The following is a 17,734-nucleotide window of genomic DNA, read 5'->3' on the forward strand; positions in this document are numbered from 1 at the left end:
CAAGAGCGAGCGCTCGTGTGGTCTCCGAGCGGGCGCTCGGCCAATAAGGTGGTTTGGGGTTGTTTTTGCTTCAAAAAGTCTCAAGAGTTGGATTCTTTGAAAAATGTTTAGGTCTCTTGGTTTAAGGTTTTGTTTTAAGGAAACATCAACCTTAAGTAAGGAATATTTAACCTTGAAAATTGATGTTTTGTCGGGGTATTACACCCACCGATCTCTATACACTGTCGACCTAGGAATCATAAAGATTTACAAGGATTTGAAAGGATCTTATTGGTGGAACTATCAACAAGTCAATGCAGAACACTAAAGACTAGTAGAAATGCTCATACCAGTACTCATACCCAAGTGGAAGTAGGATGAAATGGACTTCATACTAGGGCTGCCTAGAACATCATCAGGAGAGTATGCCATTTGGGTTGTTGTGAATTGTTTAATGAAGAATGCTCATTTCATCCCCATGAAAGTTGAGGATCTAATAGAGAAGTTGGCAAAGTTGTATGTTCAAAACGTGATAAGAATTCACAGTGTACCTTTGGCAATTCTTTTAATTAGATTGTAATTCTAGATTTACCTCGAGATTTTAGAAGAGCTCACATAAGGAAATAGAGACATAATTGAAGTTTAACACTACTTTCCACCAGTGGACTGATGGTTAGACTTGGTTTCCAAGTTCTACCTTAACAAGGGTGTTTTGTACAAGAGAGTCCATAGTCACAACTCATAATTAAGGAGAAAATTCAAGAGGTCTTGAGAGCAAACTTAGGCTGCCATAGACAAATCCAAAATCGGTTTTGAGTTACACATCGGCAAGGTATACGATCTACAAATATTTCTTACATGCAGTTTTGGTTTCTGAAAAATATTTTCCTTCAAATATTTTCTTACATACGGTGCTCTTTTTTTTTTTTTTTTTTTTGGGACATGCCCGCACAAGAGGGGAGAGGGAAATTCGAACTAGTGACCTTCGCTTCATTAGGCGTGATCTCAGCCTATTGAGCTATCTCTTGGAGACTCTTACATGCAGTGTTGGTGTTGTAAGAATGTACACGCGACAGTATTTTTCATGGTGGCTCGCAATCATGAAAGATTGATAAGAATTGAAACCTAAATAAAATAAAAAATAAAAACGTGAAAATTTAAATATTAAAAAGGTAATGAATTCTATTTTTTTTTTTTTATCGAAATATGAACCGAAGGAGTAAAACCGTAAATAGTAAAAACACAGGACCATTTTTATGGCTTTTAAAAAGTCAAGAAACAGTTTGATAAACGCGCAAGCCGCTCTACGGCTCAGTTGCACTGTTGCAGTCCACTGCTATTACCCAGCTACCGATCCCCATTCTCCTCCTCCTCCTCCTCTTCTCTTACTCCATTTCTAGGGTTCTAATTTCCTCCATGCCAAGTCGCCCATGAAACCCCCAATGAAAAATCTCAATCTCTTCCTCTTCCTCCTCCTCGTCCTGGGCCTACACCTCGGGTCAGTCCTCTCCTGGAAGAAAGAAGAGTTCAGAAACTGCAACCAGACCCCTTTCTGCAAACGCGCTCGTGCCCGCAAGCCCGGCTTCTGCTCCCTCATCGCTCTTGACGTCTCAATCTCCGACGGCGACCTCACCGCCAAGCTCGTCCCCAAGACTCCAGACAATGAGCAAGACCCTGACCAAATCAAGCCTTTGATTCTTGCTCTATCTGCCTACCAGGACGGGATCCTACGCCTCAGGATCGACGAGGATCCTTCTCTGGGCCCACCCAAGAAGCGCTTCGAGGTCCCCGATGTGATCGTGCCCGAATTCGCCAGCAAGAAGCTTTGGCTCCAGAGGGTTTCGACGGCGAAGATCGACGGCGACGCGGCGCCCTCCTCGATCGTGTACTTATCGGACGGCTACGAGGCGGTTGTCCGGCACGATCCATTCGAGGTTTACGTGCGCGAGAAGAGCAATGGTAATCGCGTGATTTCCCTCAACTCCCATGGCCTGTTTGATTTCGAGCAATTGCGAGCGAAGAGAGAAGGCGAGGATTGGGAAGAAAGGTTTCGAACGCACACCGACACGAGGCCATACGGCCCGCAGTCGATCAGCTTCGACGTGTCGTTCTACAGCGCCGATTTTGTATACGGGATTCCGGAGCACGCCTCGAGCCACGCTCTCAAGCCCACAAGAGGCCCCGGGGTGGAGGACTCCGAACCCTATAGGCTGTTCAACTTAGACGTGTTCGAATACATTCACGACTCGCCCTTCGGCATCTACGGCTCCATTCCGTTCATGATTTCGCATGGTAAGTCCCGCGGAACTTCGGGCTTCTTCTGGTTGAATGCGGCGGAGATGCAGATTGACGTGATGGCAACCGGGTGGGCTGATGCGGAGTCGGAGATTGCGCTGCCGTCGGAGAAGAGTAGGATCGATACATTGTGGATGAGCGAGGCGGGGATTGTGGACGCCTTCTTCTTCATGGGTCCGGGGCCGAAGGACGTCGTTAGACAGTACACGAGTGTCACCGGTACGCCAGCGATGCCACAGCTGTTCGCCACAGCGTATCACCAATGTAGGTGGAATTACAGGGATGAGGAGGATGTTGAGCATGTGGATTCCAAGTTCGACGAGCTCAACATCCCCTACGATGTGTTGTGGCTCGATATCGAGCACACGGATGGAAAGAGGTACTTCACTTGGGACAGGACGCTTTTCCCGCACCCGGAGGAGATGCAGGGGAAGTTGGCTGCCAAGGGGAGGCACATGGTTACAATTGTGGATCCTCATATTAAGAGGGACGACTCGTATCATGTGCACAAGGAGGCCACCCAGAAGGGGTATTATGTTAAGGATGCGGGTGGGAGCGATTACGATGGGTGGTGCTGGCCTGGTTCTTCGTCATACCCGGATATCTTAAGTCCGGAGATTAGGTCATGGTGGGCTGACATGTTCTCTATTGAGAACTACGTTGGTTCGACGCCTTCGTTGTACATCTGGAACGACATGAATGAGCCCTCTGTGTTCAATGGTCCAGAGGTATGTTGCTCGCTTAACTTCTGTGTCTTTCTTCCTCTTCCATGCTTTTATTGGTTGGTTATTTCTTTGTCACGAATAATGGTCGAAGATGGTGGCTGGCTTGTGAATGCATCTCAGCATTCAAACTTTTGCTAGATAGCATGAGTGGAATGCTTGGGATTGAATTCATACGTCATCTCCACTATTGAAATGCTTAATAGTGGATATACTAAGGGTTTAGTATGACAGTACATGCAACTAATCAGTTCCATAGTGGGCGTACTAGTCCACTTCCATTTAAAATTAGTTGCATACGTGAATACTTATTATATTTTTTTTACGTGTCATTGGTAGAAGGATAAATGGAATTAGGTTCTTGCTTTTTGATGCTGTGTTTCTTTTATTACTGAATCTCAAATATTTCCTTCCCCCCTCCATATATACGTATTTATATGTATATATTTGTATGTATATTCCAATTGTCATTTTTTTTGAGTGGTGGAAAGATTGGATGAAGTATATGTACATGTGATGCAAACATGGGCATGGGTTCTCCGTTGTTCTTCATTTTTTCGTTTTAAAATAATGGAGATCTATAAATTTATGGAGCATAAGGTTGGAATGATTTTGATTCTATTGAAGTGGTCTTTTGTATGAGATATTTATTGTATAAGATCTTAGTTAATAATCAGCTTTTTAGTAGGTCATTTGAAAATCAAATTGGAATTAATTGGGGGAAATATGCTTTAGCCCCATGAACTACCACCACATTTTCATTTACATCTCCAAATTTTAAAAAGTGACATTGAAGTCCTCCATACTGCCATCGTGTGTCAAATTAGACACTTTTGCATTTTTAGCATCGGATTTGAGGGTTTTGGAGGGTTGTGGGCAGAGTGTGAGAAGGATATACCGACCTTGGACATCTCTCCTTGGGGCATGCCTATTAATGTCCCCCCTAGTTTCAGAGGAGTTAGGTTTTTGTGGAAAAGAAATGTTGGATGGATAAGGAAGAAGATCGAAAGATTTAGCAATTATTTGTGTATGCCATGTGATAAATTTAGAAAGTAGATCATGGCCCTTTTTGCAACTATTGAAGCCAGTAGCAACAAGGATGTTCTGAGCTAGGGTTCTCCTTCTAGATCTTCTCAGCTGACTCCTAAAGGGTGCGGAGAGTTGAAAAGGCTAGAATGTTCCATTAATTATGCTTCTAAGGTTCTATGTCCAAGTCTGGCGGTGGAAGAAACCGGGTGTCTTCTGTTCCTTTATGAAGTCGAACATCATTTCTTGGAATGTGAGGATTGTATTAAGTGAATAAAAGCATGCATATTAGATATCTCTGTAGGACGTGGAAGGTTGTCATAGTGATGTTACATGAGACTAATTGAGGTAGTTGTCTAGGAGTATTGTGCGTAGTTTGTTGGGTAAGCAACATCTAGATGGGTAATTAGAACTGGCATGTAAATTTAGAAGTGTTAGTGACGAGTTTTAGTCTATGGCCCTAATTCAAATGTTGAGCATCATCGTCATGGGAGGAGTTGGTGGGTTTGATTAGTTGGTGGGATTTGCATTGGTGCATTGGGAGCAATTTGAATGTGACCGACATCCTTAGTGAGTGATTGGGAGAGGCCAGCTTTTCTTTCACTATGGATGAGTTCTCAGACTTTATCTTTGGGTAGTCTCATGGATGTCCTTCTTCATGGTAGGAATTTCATATGGTCGACCAATTGGGATTCGCCTTCATGGTCTAGAATCTACAGATTTCTTATCTTTCCTGAGTGGGAGGATCATTTCCTGAACGTTGTCCATAGTAGATTTTCCAGAGTTCTCTCAAGTCACTTCCCCATTCTTCTTGATTCTAGGGACTTTTAGAGGGGCAAAAGTTATTTTAAATTTGAAAACAGATGGCGTCGTTGAGAAGGTGAGGCACTGGTGGTCTTCCTATTGCTTTCATGGCTGTCCTAGCTTCATTTTGGCCCAAGAACTAAAAGCTTTGAATCCTGACTTAATAACGTGGAATGATACGGGGTTGGGTAATGTGGAGCAGAACAAAATCGCTCTTCTTGATGATTTAAAAGGGTTGGATGGAATTGAAGAACAGCGATCGCTTTCTTGTGAGGAATAATTGAGGAAGGATGAGACTATAGTTGAGTTGGAGAAGATGATTCTTTTGAAGGAGGTGAGCTAGAGGCAAAAGTCGATGGCGTTGTGATTAAGAGGGGGGGATAAAAATACCAAGTTCTTCTATTGGGTGGCTAACTCTAATAGAAAATGTAACACAATAGAAAATTTGGTTATCAATGGTGACATTTCTTCTAATCAGAATGATATTAAGGATCATATGGTCCAATTTTTCACTCAGCTCTTTACCAACAATGAAAATTGGCGGGCAGATTTGGATGGTCTTCCTTTCCTCTCTATTAATCAGGAGGCAATTTGGGTAGAGCGACCTTTCGAGGAAAGGGGGGTTTTTGAAGTGGTGAAGGATTTGAATGAGGATAAGGCTCTAGGTCCAAATCGTTTTTCTATGGCTTTCTTCCAGTCTTGTTTAGATGCTATCAAAGAAGATGTTATGAAGGTATTTCTTGAGTTCTATGAGTGTGGCAAATTCTTTAAAAGTTTGAATGCGACCTTATCCTTATTCGAAGAGATAAATTTAATCACTTAATCATTACTTTAACAATCTCCCTCATTTGTGGGCTCAAACTTTTTTTTAATAGGTGAAACCCAATACGTGTAATATTTAATTAAATGATGGATTGATTTGACGGAGTCAAGGTTCGATCCTAGGACCTTTGGCTCTGATACCATGTTAAGAGGTTTGCATGAAAATGATTAGAGAGAAAGAGGAGGCTCGCACTCACTTACGTAGCCAACCTCAAACATATTATTATATAAGCTTAAAGAATACAACAATGACTAAACTGCCCTCAAACCCTAATACATTATTCTAACACTAAGAAAGTACGAGCTATTGAGGTTAAAGATTTTTTCCATATTAGTTTGGTAAGTAGCGTTTATAAGATTATTGCGAAGGGTTGGGCTAATAGATTGAAAAATGTTTTGGAGAATATCATCTCAAAGACTTAGAATGCTTTTATTAGAGATTGCCCTATTCTTATTGCTAATGAATGCATAGATAATTGTCTCTGATCTGGCGAGCCAAGAGTGTTATGTAAGTCGGACTTAGAAAAGGCTTATAACCATATTAACTGGGATTTTTTGTTTTACATATTAAGGAGATGTGGATTTGGGGAGAAATGGCAGAAAATACTGTGAAACACCAACCTATCAAAACCAACGCCCCGAGAATACCTTTTTCATCAGGAAATCAACAACCACAACAACCATGAACTTGGTTCAGCTATTCCACCACAGGATCTCCAACGACAACAATGATGATGAGGATGACAATACACTATGTTGTTTTCATACACCTTGCAACAATAGCCGAATACAAAAAGGGATCACCAAAGGCAACTGGTCACAGCAACATGAAGCAGAGAATCAGAGGAAGAAAAGATGAAGAAAAAGAAAGAAAAAAAGGACTTTAAAGAAATTTACTTGAAGCGAGGGACTGATTAAATCCCTAGTTCTGATTTCATGTTAAGAGGGAAGAAAATGTAAGAGAATGAGAATAGAGGAGGGCTGTTTTCTATTTTCTTTTTTTCCTTAGAATGCAGCCCTCAATCCATTCCACATATGTAGGAGAATTAGTTACAATGAGTGGAGGGAGAATATTCTGAAAACGACAGCTGCTAGGGAGAGGTTTCCTTCTAGAAGCGTACAACATATTGTAGCCTAGCATTCTAAGCATTTTAACAACAGTAATGCTAAGTATGCTGAAAAGATACTGATTTTGTTTACGCATGAGCTTCACAATGAAAGTGAGCCTCATATATACATGGTATGTGCATTATGTGGAAACCATCACCTATGCTGGGTCCCATTGAACTCACCATACCAGCCAGTTATGTGTGACCGATATATCTAGCACCTCTATAGGAATCAAAGGAAGTGCCTATAATGAAGAATTGCATGCTGAGGGATTAGACAAAATCTATGATTTTCATATTTGGTTCTTAAATAGAGTGGAAGATTTTATTTATTTATTTATTTTTCATTAAAATGTTTCTAATGGCAAATTCCCATATATTTTTGGGCCAAATTAAGTATCATGATATTATTATGTCGTTTAAAAGAATTGAATAAAGAATTTTTCATTTTGAAATGCTAATTGTATCACTCATTAAAAATGTTGGTCCTATTTCATTTTTTTCCTATTTTGTCATAACTACCTGTTAACAGGAATATACTTTTTTAGATTGGGCTTTGGGGATAAGGGGATTGAAGACGTAATAGAGGATACCCCTTAGAAGGTCAAGGGTAGGAGGGAGCTTCTGAATTTGGAATGCTCCATTAACTATGATGCGAAGGGAGCATAATCTAGGTGTGGGAAAGGCAAGGCTCATGCTTGTTAGCTTTTGAGGGTTTTGGGATTTGTTGTCTTGTGGGTGTTGGGTTGTGGGTTTTTTTGCTTTTTTGCTGTTTTTTGGGTTTTGGGCTTGTGGGAGCTCGTATATGACACACTTAGGGGTGCCTTACGCTTTCAATAAAATTTTACATTACTAACTGGAATATACTTTTTTATTGGAGGAAATGATCATATGCCCCATTGAGTGATTGAAGTTTTCTACTTTTGTTGGTGTTGAAGCTGGATAATCTAAAATAATTCTAAGGTCTCTAGGAGGCATTTGATATAATAACTAATAGAGGGAAGATAGCACGACCACGCAAACTGATAAGAAAAATCTTTATAGAGATTTTGAAGAATATCACTAAATGTTAGTTAGGGGTGACATTTAGAAAGTAGATGGCTTAAGATAATTTTTCTCCCTCAGAAAATTTTGAAGGTTATGCCTAAACTATTTATTATGACCAGGTGACAATGCCGAGAGATGCTTTGCATTATGGAGGCGTGGAGCACCGGGAGCTACATAATGCCTATGGTTACTACTTCCACATGGCAACAGCTGATGGGCTTGTAAAACGTGGAGATGGGAAGGATAGGCCTTTTGTTTTGTCAAGAGCAATATTTGCTGGAACTCAAAGGCATGGAGCAGTTTGGACGGGAGATAACTCAGCAGAATGGGATCATCTCAGGGTTTCAGTCCCAATGATTTTGACACTTGGTATTACTGGAATATCATTCTCTGGTAAGTGTGATTTATTTGTCTAAAGAAAAACCAATGAGCTCTTGCTCAAATAGCACCTCCTCGCTTGTAAGTGTAAGGGGAAGGGTGAGGTCATGTATTTGAGACCCACTGGTTGTGTGTTTTACTTACCAATTAAAAAAAAAAAAGGTTTTATTTTTCTTACAGATGGTGATTATTGATATGCTTTCCTGCAGGTGCGGATGTTGGTGGGTTTTTTGGCAATCCTGAGCCTGAATTATTAGTTCGTTGGTATCAACTAGGTGCTTACTATCCTTTCTTTAGGGCCCATGCCCATCATGACACAAAAAGACGTGAACCATGGTTATTTGGGTAGGATGTCTGCATCTATTTAAGCAAAGTTCAACTTTTCTCTTACTTATAAAGAAATTTTGAAAAGAAAAAGCTCCCTTTTCTTTTTTGCTAGGATACTGTTCAAGACTTTAACTCAATTTGCCAACCAGATAACTGTTAGGGTATGTTTGGGATTCTGTTAGAGAGCTTAAAAAGTATTTTTAGGACCTAAAAAGTTGTGCTAAACAAAAAGTTAGTTTGTTTGGTAAAAAACTTCAAAAGTACTTATTTAGCTTTTTAACTCTAAGAGCACGTCTGTCATTGTGTTTGAGAAATAGAGTTTTTAAGTCAAAAAACACTTTTTGTCAAAAGTTTCATTTTTAAGCTTTTGCCAAAAGTGCGTTTTAGCCATTTTTAGGCTTTTTGGATCCTTAAAATGCCTTTCAATTTTTTTTTACCAAACGGATACTTTTTTCTTTAAACGGACTTTTTGAGTGTTTGTATTTTTAGGCCCCTCAAAACGCACACCCAAACAGGCCCAAGAATAGCCAAAACGTACTTTTGGAAAATGTTTAAAAATGAAGCTTTTCTAAAAAGATCTTTTTAACTCTTAAAGCTCTATTTTCCAACGCAATTTCAAACATGCTTACTAGCACATAGATTTTGCTGGTAAATCGTGAGAATGAGAAGTATGGCTCAACCCTACCCAATTAATGCATTGACCATTGTGCCATGATGGCATTGTCTAGTATGCTATATTTTGTTATTTGATCTTTTAAAAAAGTTTGTTCCATGAAGATTCTGCCATGAAAGTTATATAAACAAGTGTATAAGCCTTGTTTACATTTGTTTGCATTTCTACACTTTTTACTCTCGATTTGGTTTTCCGGACCTTATAAAATCACACCAGTTCAATGAGATAACATGATCTACTCTTATCTGGGAGAATATAATTGTAAATGAATATAAAGACTGCATGGAGATAAAGTTTTTAGGTAATGTGTTAGTTTAGAATGTTTCATACCAAGAATAATAATCTTCATGGACTCTTGGGGTTATTATGCAGGCTCAAGTTGAATTGAGCAGGTGTGTTTAATTATTGTCTGGTACCCTTTGACCCAAGTGTTTTGAGTTGAATAGCTCTTGTTGGACGTCATTTAAAAACCTAATTTTAAATGTTTGCAGTTGCATATGCTACAAATATCTCAATTTAGGCATCTAATTTAATAACAACTTCTAGCCATTCTAATCTTGTGTGCATCAGTTTCAGTTCCAGCCAGTCTATTGTTAAAGATCTGCTATTTTGTTTTTTAGATAAGAAAAAAATTGTTATTTATATGATAAATCCATGATCTTTTACATCACTGCAGAGAGCGAAATACCGAACTTATAAGAGATGCCATACATGTCCGCTACATGTTGCTGCCATATTTCTATACATTATTCAGAGAGGCAAACACTAGTGGTGTTCCTGTTGTCCGTCCACTATGGATGGAGTTCCCTTCTGAGGAAGCTACTTTCAGCAATGATGAGGCTTTCATGGTTGGAAACAGTATTATAGTGCAAGGGATTTATACCGAGGTACTGCTGTGACCACATGTTTTAGTGTGATATCTATTTAGAAAATTATTCTCCCATTTGCCTCCTTTCTTTATCATTTTGTGCTATCACAAACTAAACTATTGGATACCTTCTCAGCGAGCTAAACATGCATCAGTGTATTTACCTGGTAAAGAATCTTGGTATGACCTGAGAACTGGAACTGCATATAAGGGAGGCAGGACCCACAAGCTAGGTGTCTCAGAAGACAGTATTCCTGCCTTCCAAAGGGCTGGAACCATCATATCAAGGAAAGACCGATTTCGACGGAGCTCCACACAGATGGTGAACGATCCATACACTCTGGTATGTACTCCATGCTGATATAAGTTTACTTAATTTATAGCACAACTAAATATTTATCCTTTTGGTAAGGAAACTTTTCCGTTAATGAGAAGCCTAATTGAAATTTAACAGGTCACTTAGAAAATTGGGAAAACAAAATGTTATTCTTTCTGGCATGTGACTGATTCATATTTTCCATTCAAATACTAAGAGATTGGTATATATCTTTACTTTTGGTTTGTTTATTGTATCTTAAGTGTTGAGGATACATTTATGACAATAAAAGGGTACGTTATTTTTGTTATTAATGGAGAATAAAGTAGTCGTGCCTGCTTTCCACTTCAGAAAAGATATGATTGCAAAACACATGAATTTTAAGTATCAATGTTCTGCAGTTACATGGATGATGGGAGAGTCCAGGTTTACTCTTCATTGATGTATTCAGTTAGCAAGAATTCTATGTGAAATTGGGTTTTAGATGTCATGTGGGGGACACATCTAGTGCCCCATACCTACGCTTTGTCATGTACATGGAAATATGAAAGGTGTCATTACCAATGACTTCACTGACTAGGCGAGCAGGGTTGAATATTTTGACTGGTTGAATGTGGTAATTCTCCAAAGAGGCCCCAAAAAATTTAGAATGCTAATTTTCCTCTCATATTTGACATAAATATATTTTTTTTATGGTGGGAAACCTCGACAAGGCAGGGCCCTTCGAACCCATCCTTGTAGATTAAACTTCGGACCTGTGCACTGTACCTTCGGAAGTTTCCCTACACGGATCTGGGTAAATCGCTGGCTTTTTACACCAGGGGATGTGGCCCTAAGGGGGAGTTTGCACCTAGCAAGTCTCGAACTTGGGATCTATTGGGTGATAATCTCATATTTGACATATAATCAAGAAAATGTCAAAAACTGTCTGATAAGTAATGTTTTCTAGACAAACAAGTTCCTGAGCAGTTTATTATGTTAGGTGCTCTTTAAAATGTTATAACTTTTGTTTCAATAGTGTATCACTTCAATAATTATGGTTTATAAAATGGATTAAGATTGTGAAAAATTATTGGGTTTTGGAACTAGTTCTTGCTATCACTTCGCATATTTGTTCAATTATTATGGTGCTTCTTGTTAATGCAATCTTTGCATTGAAAACTAGGAAAATTGAATAAAATGTGGTTTTCTGTTGAGTTTTTGCAATAATCATTGAACCGTTTAGTGGTTACACTTGATTCAGAAAAAATGATGGTGAACTTGGGGCTTCAAATCCCCTTCTCAATGAAGCATTTACCTTTTCTGCATGACTTCTGCTACTAACAACAATTGTTATTGCTAACTACCCTTTTCTTTTTTTATTTTATTTTATTTTATTTTTTTTATTCAAGCTTTTTAGCTTCACTAATATCATACGGGAATGCTTTTGCTAATTTCTTGCGTCTACTTTAGGTGATAGCTCTTAATAGCTCCCAAGCAGCTGAAGGTGAACTCTATGTTGATGATGGCAAAAGCTTTGAATTTGAGCACGGCGCCTACATTCATCGCCGCTTTGTGTTCGCAGATGGCAAACTGACTTCTGTAAATCTAGCAACCACTTCCCCCGGTAAATCCCGATTTTCTTCAGAGTCTGTTGTTGAGAGGATTGTTCTGCTAGGACATGCTCCTGGTCCAAAGAGCGCTCTGAATGAGGCAACAAATCAAAAGGTTGACATTGAACTGGGGCCACTTTGGCTTCAATGGGGACGTGGCTCGTCCGTTCTAACTATCCGCAAGCCTGGTGTCCGGATTGGAGATGACTGGACCATAAAAATTTTGTAAGAACCTTCATGTTCAGGACTTTTTCCTTGCGCGATTAAAAAATCTACAATGTTGCTGGTAGGACATCGTTATCAATTATGAACAGATTTATTTCCATCATTTTGAGTCGATATGGGGAAATCTGAAAACTCAAAACTATGTTTGGAGGTGCAACTTCAGTTACATGATACACATTACAGAAGATTGTGGGGTTGACTGTTGTTACTATTCTCTGAGGGAACCTGAAAAATGAAAAGGAAGAGAGAAAAACAAAGAAGGCCGGGTACGGCAAGATTGAAGATGCAATGTTTATGTTTTACTATGATTACTGAAGAGGATGGGGACTATTACCCAATTTGTAGGGCAATTTCCTTCCTTTGTTACCACTCTATTATTTTTGTTGGTGGATTGAGGTTGGAGAAAGCAATTGGATCCCCTGGTTTGACCCAAAGTTTCTGTAGTATCTTTGGTGATATTACTTGCTCCATATTTTTCTTGGTACTTGAAAATCCGAATCAGAGGGCTCTTTAAAATTTGTTTCTGCAGAGAAAACAAAAGTTTTTTGATTATGTCAGACAAGCCTCCTTTACCATCGCTTGTTAAGCTGAATTTGTAGATGTTGCTTTTTCGATAGTTTACCTAGTTTTGAGCTTTCCAATTGAAATATAACCCATACATAAAAAAAGACTTTTTTGTTTTAAAAAGTAGATTTCTAACCCAACAAAATGCTGTTAAACAATGCCGTCAACCGTCAACGCTATGTAGCGTCTTCTCCTACTATGCCATCTCCTTTCTCTGTCTCTCTCTCTGTGGTTCTCTTTCAAATTTTCTCTAATTTCATGAGAAACCTTGAAACTCTAATTTGTTGCATTGTAACTCTTTTTTGTTTAATAATTTGAGAAAGTGCTACACACACTCTTACTTCCATGCTCTCAAATGCACATTATGTGGCAATAAAATTACCATTACATTTTGGATGATCATCATTAGTACTTGGATCTAATGATGATTTTCATTGTCACATCAAGAAGAAGTGCACTTAGGAGTGTGTTAACATTTCTGGAATAATTTATGCTTCTCTTGTGATCAATATCAATTCAATTCTCTTGAATTGATGCTTCTCTTGTGAACAGCCAAATCAATTCTCTAGTGATAATGATATTGCATATTTTTCTTTGTAGGCATCAAACTTTTCTTTCCTCTACTTGTCCCTATGGACCCCTTAATTTCCTCAGTTGAACATTGCACATATGAAGTAAAATGGAAACTACTCTTCTGTATGCTTTTGGGCTTTCCCAATTCAAACTTACAATGAATGAGTAGACAAAAATAAATAATATAGCTTTTTGGTCTTAGAATTATCAAAACTCGGCTGCTAAGTGGATTTGAGCATTGGATTCATTAAAGGATAGACAGTACAATATGGTCGTCCCAAAAGTTCCAATTCAAGATAATATTTTTAGTTCTTGTGCTTGACGAGAATAGAACAAAAGGTATGCAAAAGTGAGCACCTATTCGACAACTCACATGGATTTGGGGAGCTTATGTGTGTGTCTATTGTGTGTTAGAGGAAAGCAAGGGATATATTTGGATGTTTCAACAATATCTTGAACACCTTTTGACAACTTTTGGTTAGATTTGTTTCCTTATTATAAATACTTTCATCTTAATCTCGTAAGCAAGCAAGCAAGGTTGTTATCCATTTACTATATATGATCAAGAGCTCTAATGATTCATAATTAATTTCATAAGGAGGCCAAAGTGTTACATATCCTACAAATATCAAGTGGAATGAAAAATCATTATCTGGTTCATGAGATAAACGCTTGTACCAAAAAACAAAATGATATGAAATGGGCAAGTGCAATTCCATTTTCAACATGTATTTTCGTTCAATGGTGACCATTTTGCTTATGGATATGTGACCATATAAATTGGTGGATATATATATATATATATATATATATATATATATATATATATATATATATATATATATATATGATGCCATTTTTTGTAAGAGAAAGGATTGAAATGGTTTTGGGAAAATTCCTTCCAACAAAGACTTTCAATTTATTTAATGTAAAGAGTGTGTACGAGATTTTCATATGGTCATGACCATTACCAACATTACCTTCCTTTTTTTTTTTTTTTTTTTTTTTTTTTCGTATTTATATGAATTACAACATGAGAAAGGGGAAAAAGACCAAAAACAATAAAACATAAAACATAAAACGGGTTGAACAACCCAACAATAAGCCCCAATACAACCAAATCATTGCAGAAAAGCATAAATTAAAAGAAAATGTGCCAAATGAATGGCCCGACCCTGTGTATTCTTAGCACAAAAGCCAAGAAAATTGACCACCAATTAAGACGGTTTTTGGTGGTGTATCAAATACTGTATGACCAAAAGGCACAAGGAGGAACACAAACCTCAAAAGGTCTCTTAACCCTTTCCCGAACCCCCATATCAGCAAAAATGACACTAAAAGAGGCCAAATTGAAGTCACCAGTGGGACATACGCTAATGGTGTCAAGAGAACACCACAAAATGGTCTACAACTAGATTTAGAGATCACCATAACATTGTCACTATCATATTAAAGATAATGTAATGACATACTATTTAGATCAGTCATGAAAGTGGTTAGTGAGAAAGGACTGAACATACCACGTTGTGGAAAACTTATAGAAATGTTAAGCAAAGTTTTTGCTCTAGTTAACCGTCATAGAGCTTGAAAACCTCCAGCGCAAAACCCATAAACACCAGAGTACCATGCTAACGACCACACCGAACCCATTCCCATGTCAAACTCTTCATCATCATCTTTGACACTGACTCAACCCTGATTATTTCAACCACCTTCGACTTCGACTTTTCCGAGGTGATGTTAAAAGTTTTTTAACAATTTTGACTCTGACAGAGGCAAAAACTAAAAGGGAAATTTCAAACATAGTCGGAGTCATGCCCACCCTTAACTGTCTAGAAGTAATAGAAAGTATATGTATAAATCTTTAATGGGCAATGTACGTAGACATTATATACTTGAGTCAAATATGTAAAATGTAGAGTAATTATACAATTGCTCATGTTACGGCAATTGCCAATGCCTCTCTCAAATTATAATACTCCTTCTAAATTATTACTCATTTGTCAATGTCTCTCCTTAACTATTGATTGAATTAATGTCTTCTCTAAACTACAAAATTTGTTGACATTCTTCCATGACAAAAATACCCTTCATTTAAAAAAAAAAAAAAAAAAGAGGATGAGGCTCCAAGGGGTGTCTAAACCGCTCCATGGCGGTTTGGATGTGGTTCGGCCACCCCTCATTTTTTAAAATTGCCTCTGCAGCCTGCAAATGTACCCAACAGTTATCCCCAATGCTGTGACCACCAAAGCGTTCTGATCTCTGCAATATTCATAGAAGTGATCATACACATCAAAGAATCACAACCATTTGCATTCATATTTTGCTCTCAAAGCACAATGAGAAAAACCTGCTTCCTGGGTTTTAATCCGCAGCATGCTTTCCCTATTAACATTGTGGTTTCCCCAATACCTTCATCGCTATTTATTTATTTATTTATTATTATTATTTTCTATTCATATGGAGAGGGGAAAAAGAGTACTCATCATCGCTATTATTGTATTTTTCTTTTTCCTATTTATATAATCCAGCACTCAACCCCTAGATAGGCGTGGTACATTCTCCACCCAAACCGGCATTTGGCGAACTCCCTTTTATTTATTTATTTAATTTTTAATTTTTATTATTTATTTATTTAATTTAAATTTTTTTAATACTTTTTTTTTTGTTTTGTTTTAATTTATAAATGGATTTTGTCTTATTAAAAAAATTAAAAGTCATTTTTACTTTTTTACGGGTCTTGGAGGATATATCGACAATTTTTTATAGTTTAGAGGGAGACATTGACTCAATCAATAGTTTAAAAGAAACATTAACAATGAGATGATAGTTTAAAAGGAGTATGCATATCTTTTTCCTTTAATTTATTTGAGTGACGTTGCTTTTTAAAACGAAAAATGATGAAATTCATTTCATTTTTAACCATTTGCATAGTGAATGGATGAATCTATCATTGAATTTGTGTGGAGTTTGCATGAGTCCATAAATCTAATTGTTGATATATTGAATTTGTATGATGAGATCGAAAAAAAGAAAAGAAAAATAGTGACGAGAATTATTTATCTTTTAAAACCATGTTATATAAAGCGCGTCAATATATAACTTGGGAGTCATGTTTAGTAGACCCCTGTATTGTGAGTAATACTATAAGTCTTTTTAGAGTTATCCAAAATGTAATATGACTTTTAAAATTACCATTGAATTTGAGATGTGATTTATTGACTTTTGATCTATTAGTGATTTTAAAAGACACATCACATTTTGGATGACTTTAGGAGTACTCTAGTAAGACTTATAACATTACTCTTGTGCAATTGTCATATAATGAACCAGCAATGGTTTTTTATTTATTTATTTTTTATACTACCATGTCATTTAATTATATGATAATTGTACGAGGGCCTACTAAATAGCATTACTCTTACAAATGTCGCCCTTAAAAATCTAATAGTCAACGCTATTAGTCTTTAGCACACAAGCCAGATCCTTTTATAATGGTAGTGTCGACTTTTTTGGTCGGAGTCGTCATGAAATAAATACCGGAACGAAAGTGTCGCCGCTAAAGAATGAATTTCTTGTAGTTAGTGAGAGTATTCACACACTAAAAAATTCAGATTTCATTTAAACCCAATATCAAATTTCATGCACTTGCAATTCCACAACCTCATAAACTTGAGGAATCTACTAACACTAATCATAACTCACGAATTAAACTAATAATAGTGCCGGACCCAGCCCCGACCGACAAATTAAAGAACAAACAAATAAAATAAAACAAAGAAGAATGAATACCCACCAATGAGAGCACTCGAGGACCTCGAGCCACCCATACCGAAACACACTATTGGCGCTAGCCCCATCCACCCAGTATGACAGATGGACAGACAGCATGTGATCTGGTGCAGCTGGGTCCACCTGATCATCCCCACTCCACTGAAATTTGTGGTCAAAACTTTAAAACCCCACTTTCAATGGTAGCTCTTTTAAGTTTACTTAACTAGAATCATGCATTGTCTCCGTCAAGATAGAATATCTATTAATTCTAACAAAAAGGGAGTCATGGAAAACTTAATTGCATTTTTGGCTTCCACTTAAGAAATAATTTCTTGCTGGGAACATCCTTTTGTCAAAAAACTTACTTTTCAAATAAATAAAATATAATTATTTGATTTGATAGTATGATCAATGTTTAATTTGGATTATTTGTGCATTAATGAACCTATCTCTCTTAACTGGATCCTAATTGTTGCTAGTCTACTTAACTCATATTTAATTTATCAGGAGTGGCACCTGTAACGCTCTCAAATTAATTAATCGATATTTGACTTAAAGTGCTACCTCTTTCTCTCTACAATTCATGAAAAAAATCATGTACATATCTTATGTTAGGGCTCATAACATATCTCCAAGTGAA

At 37.5% G+C, this 17,734-nt stretch overlaps 1 protein-coding gene across 1 annotated transcript; it reads left to right on the forward strand.

The window, feature by feature from the left end:
• The first annotated feature begins 1,289 nt into the window (after positions 1-1,289).
• Positions 1,290-12,701, forward strand: LOC132165338 (probable glucan 1,3-alpha-glucosidase). Its single transcript, XM_059575860.1, has 6 exons — positions 1,290-3,002; positions 7,924-8,197; positions 8,392-8,527; positions 9,859-10,069; positions 10,187-10,393; positions 11,819-12,701. The coding sequence occupies exons 1-6, from the start codon at positions 1,410-1,412 to the stop codon at positions 12,185-12,187; spliced, it is 2,790 nt and encodes a 929-aa protein (XP_059431843.1). The 5' UTR covers positions 1,290-1,409; the 3' UTR covers positions 12,188-12,701.
• The last annotated feature ends 5,033 nt before the right edge of the window (positions 12,702-17,734 follow it).

This window comes from Corylus avellana, chromosome ca11 (assembly GCF_901000735.1).
Source record: "Corylus avellana chromosome ca11, CavTom2PMs-1.0".
Classification (NCBI taxonomy): Eukaryota; Viridiplantae; Streptophyta; class Magnoliopsida; order Fagales; family Betulaceae; genus Corylus; species Corylus avellana.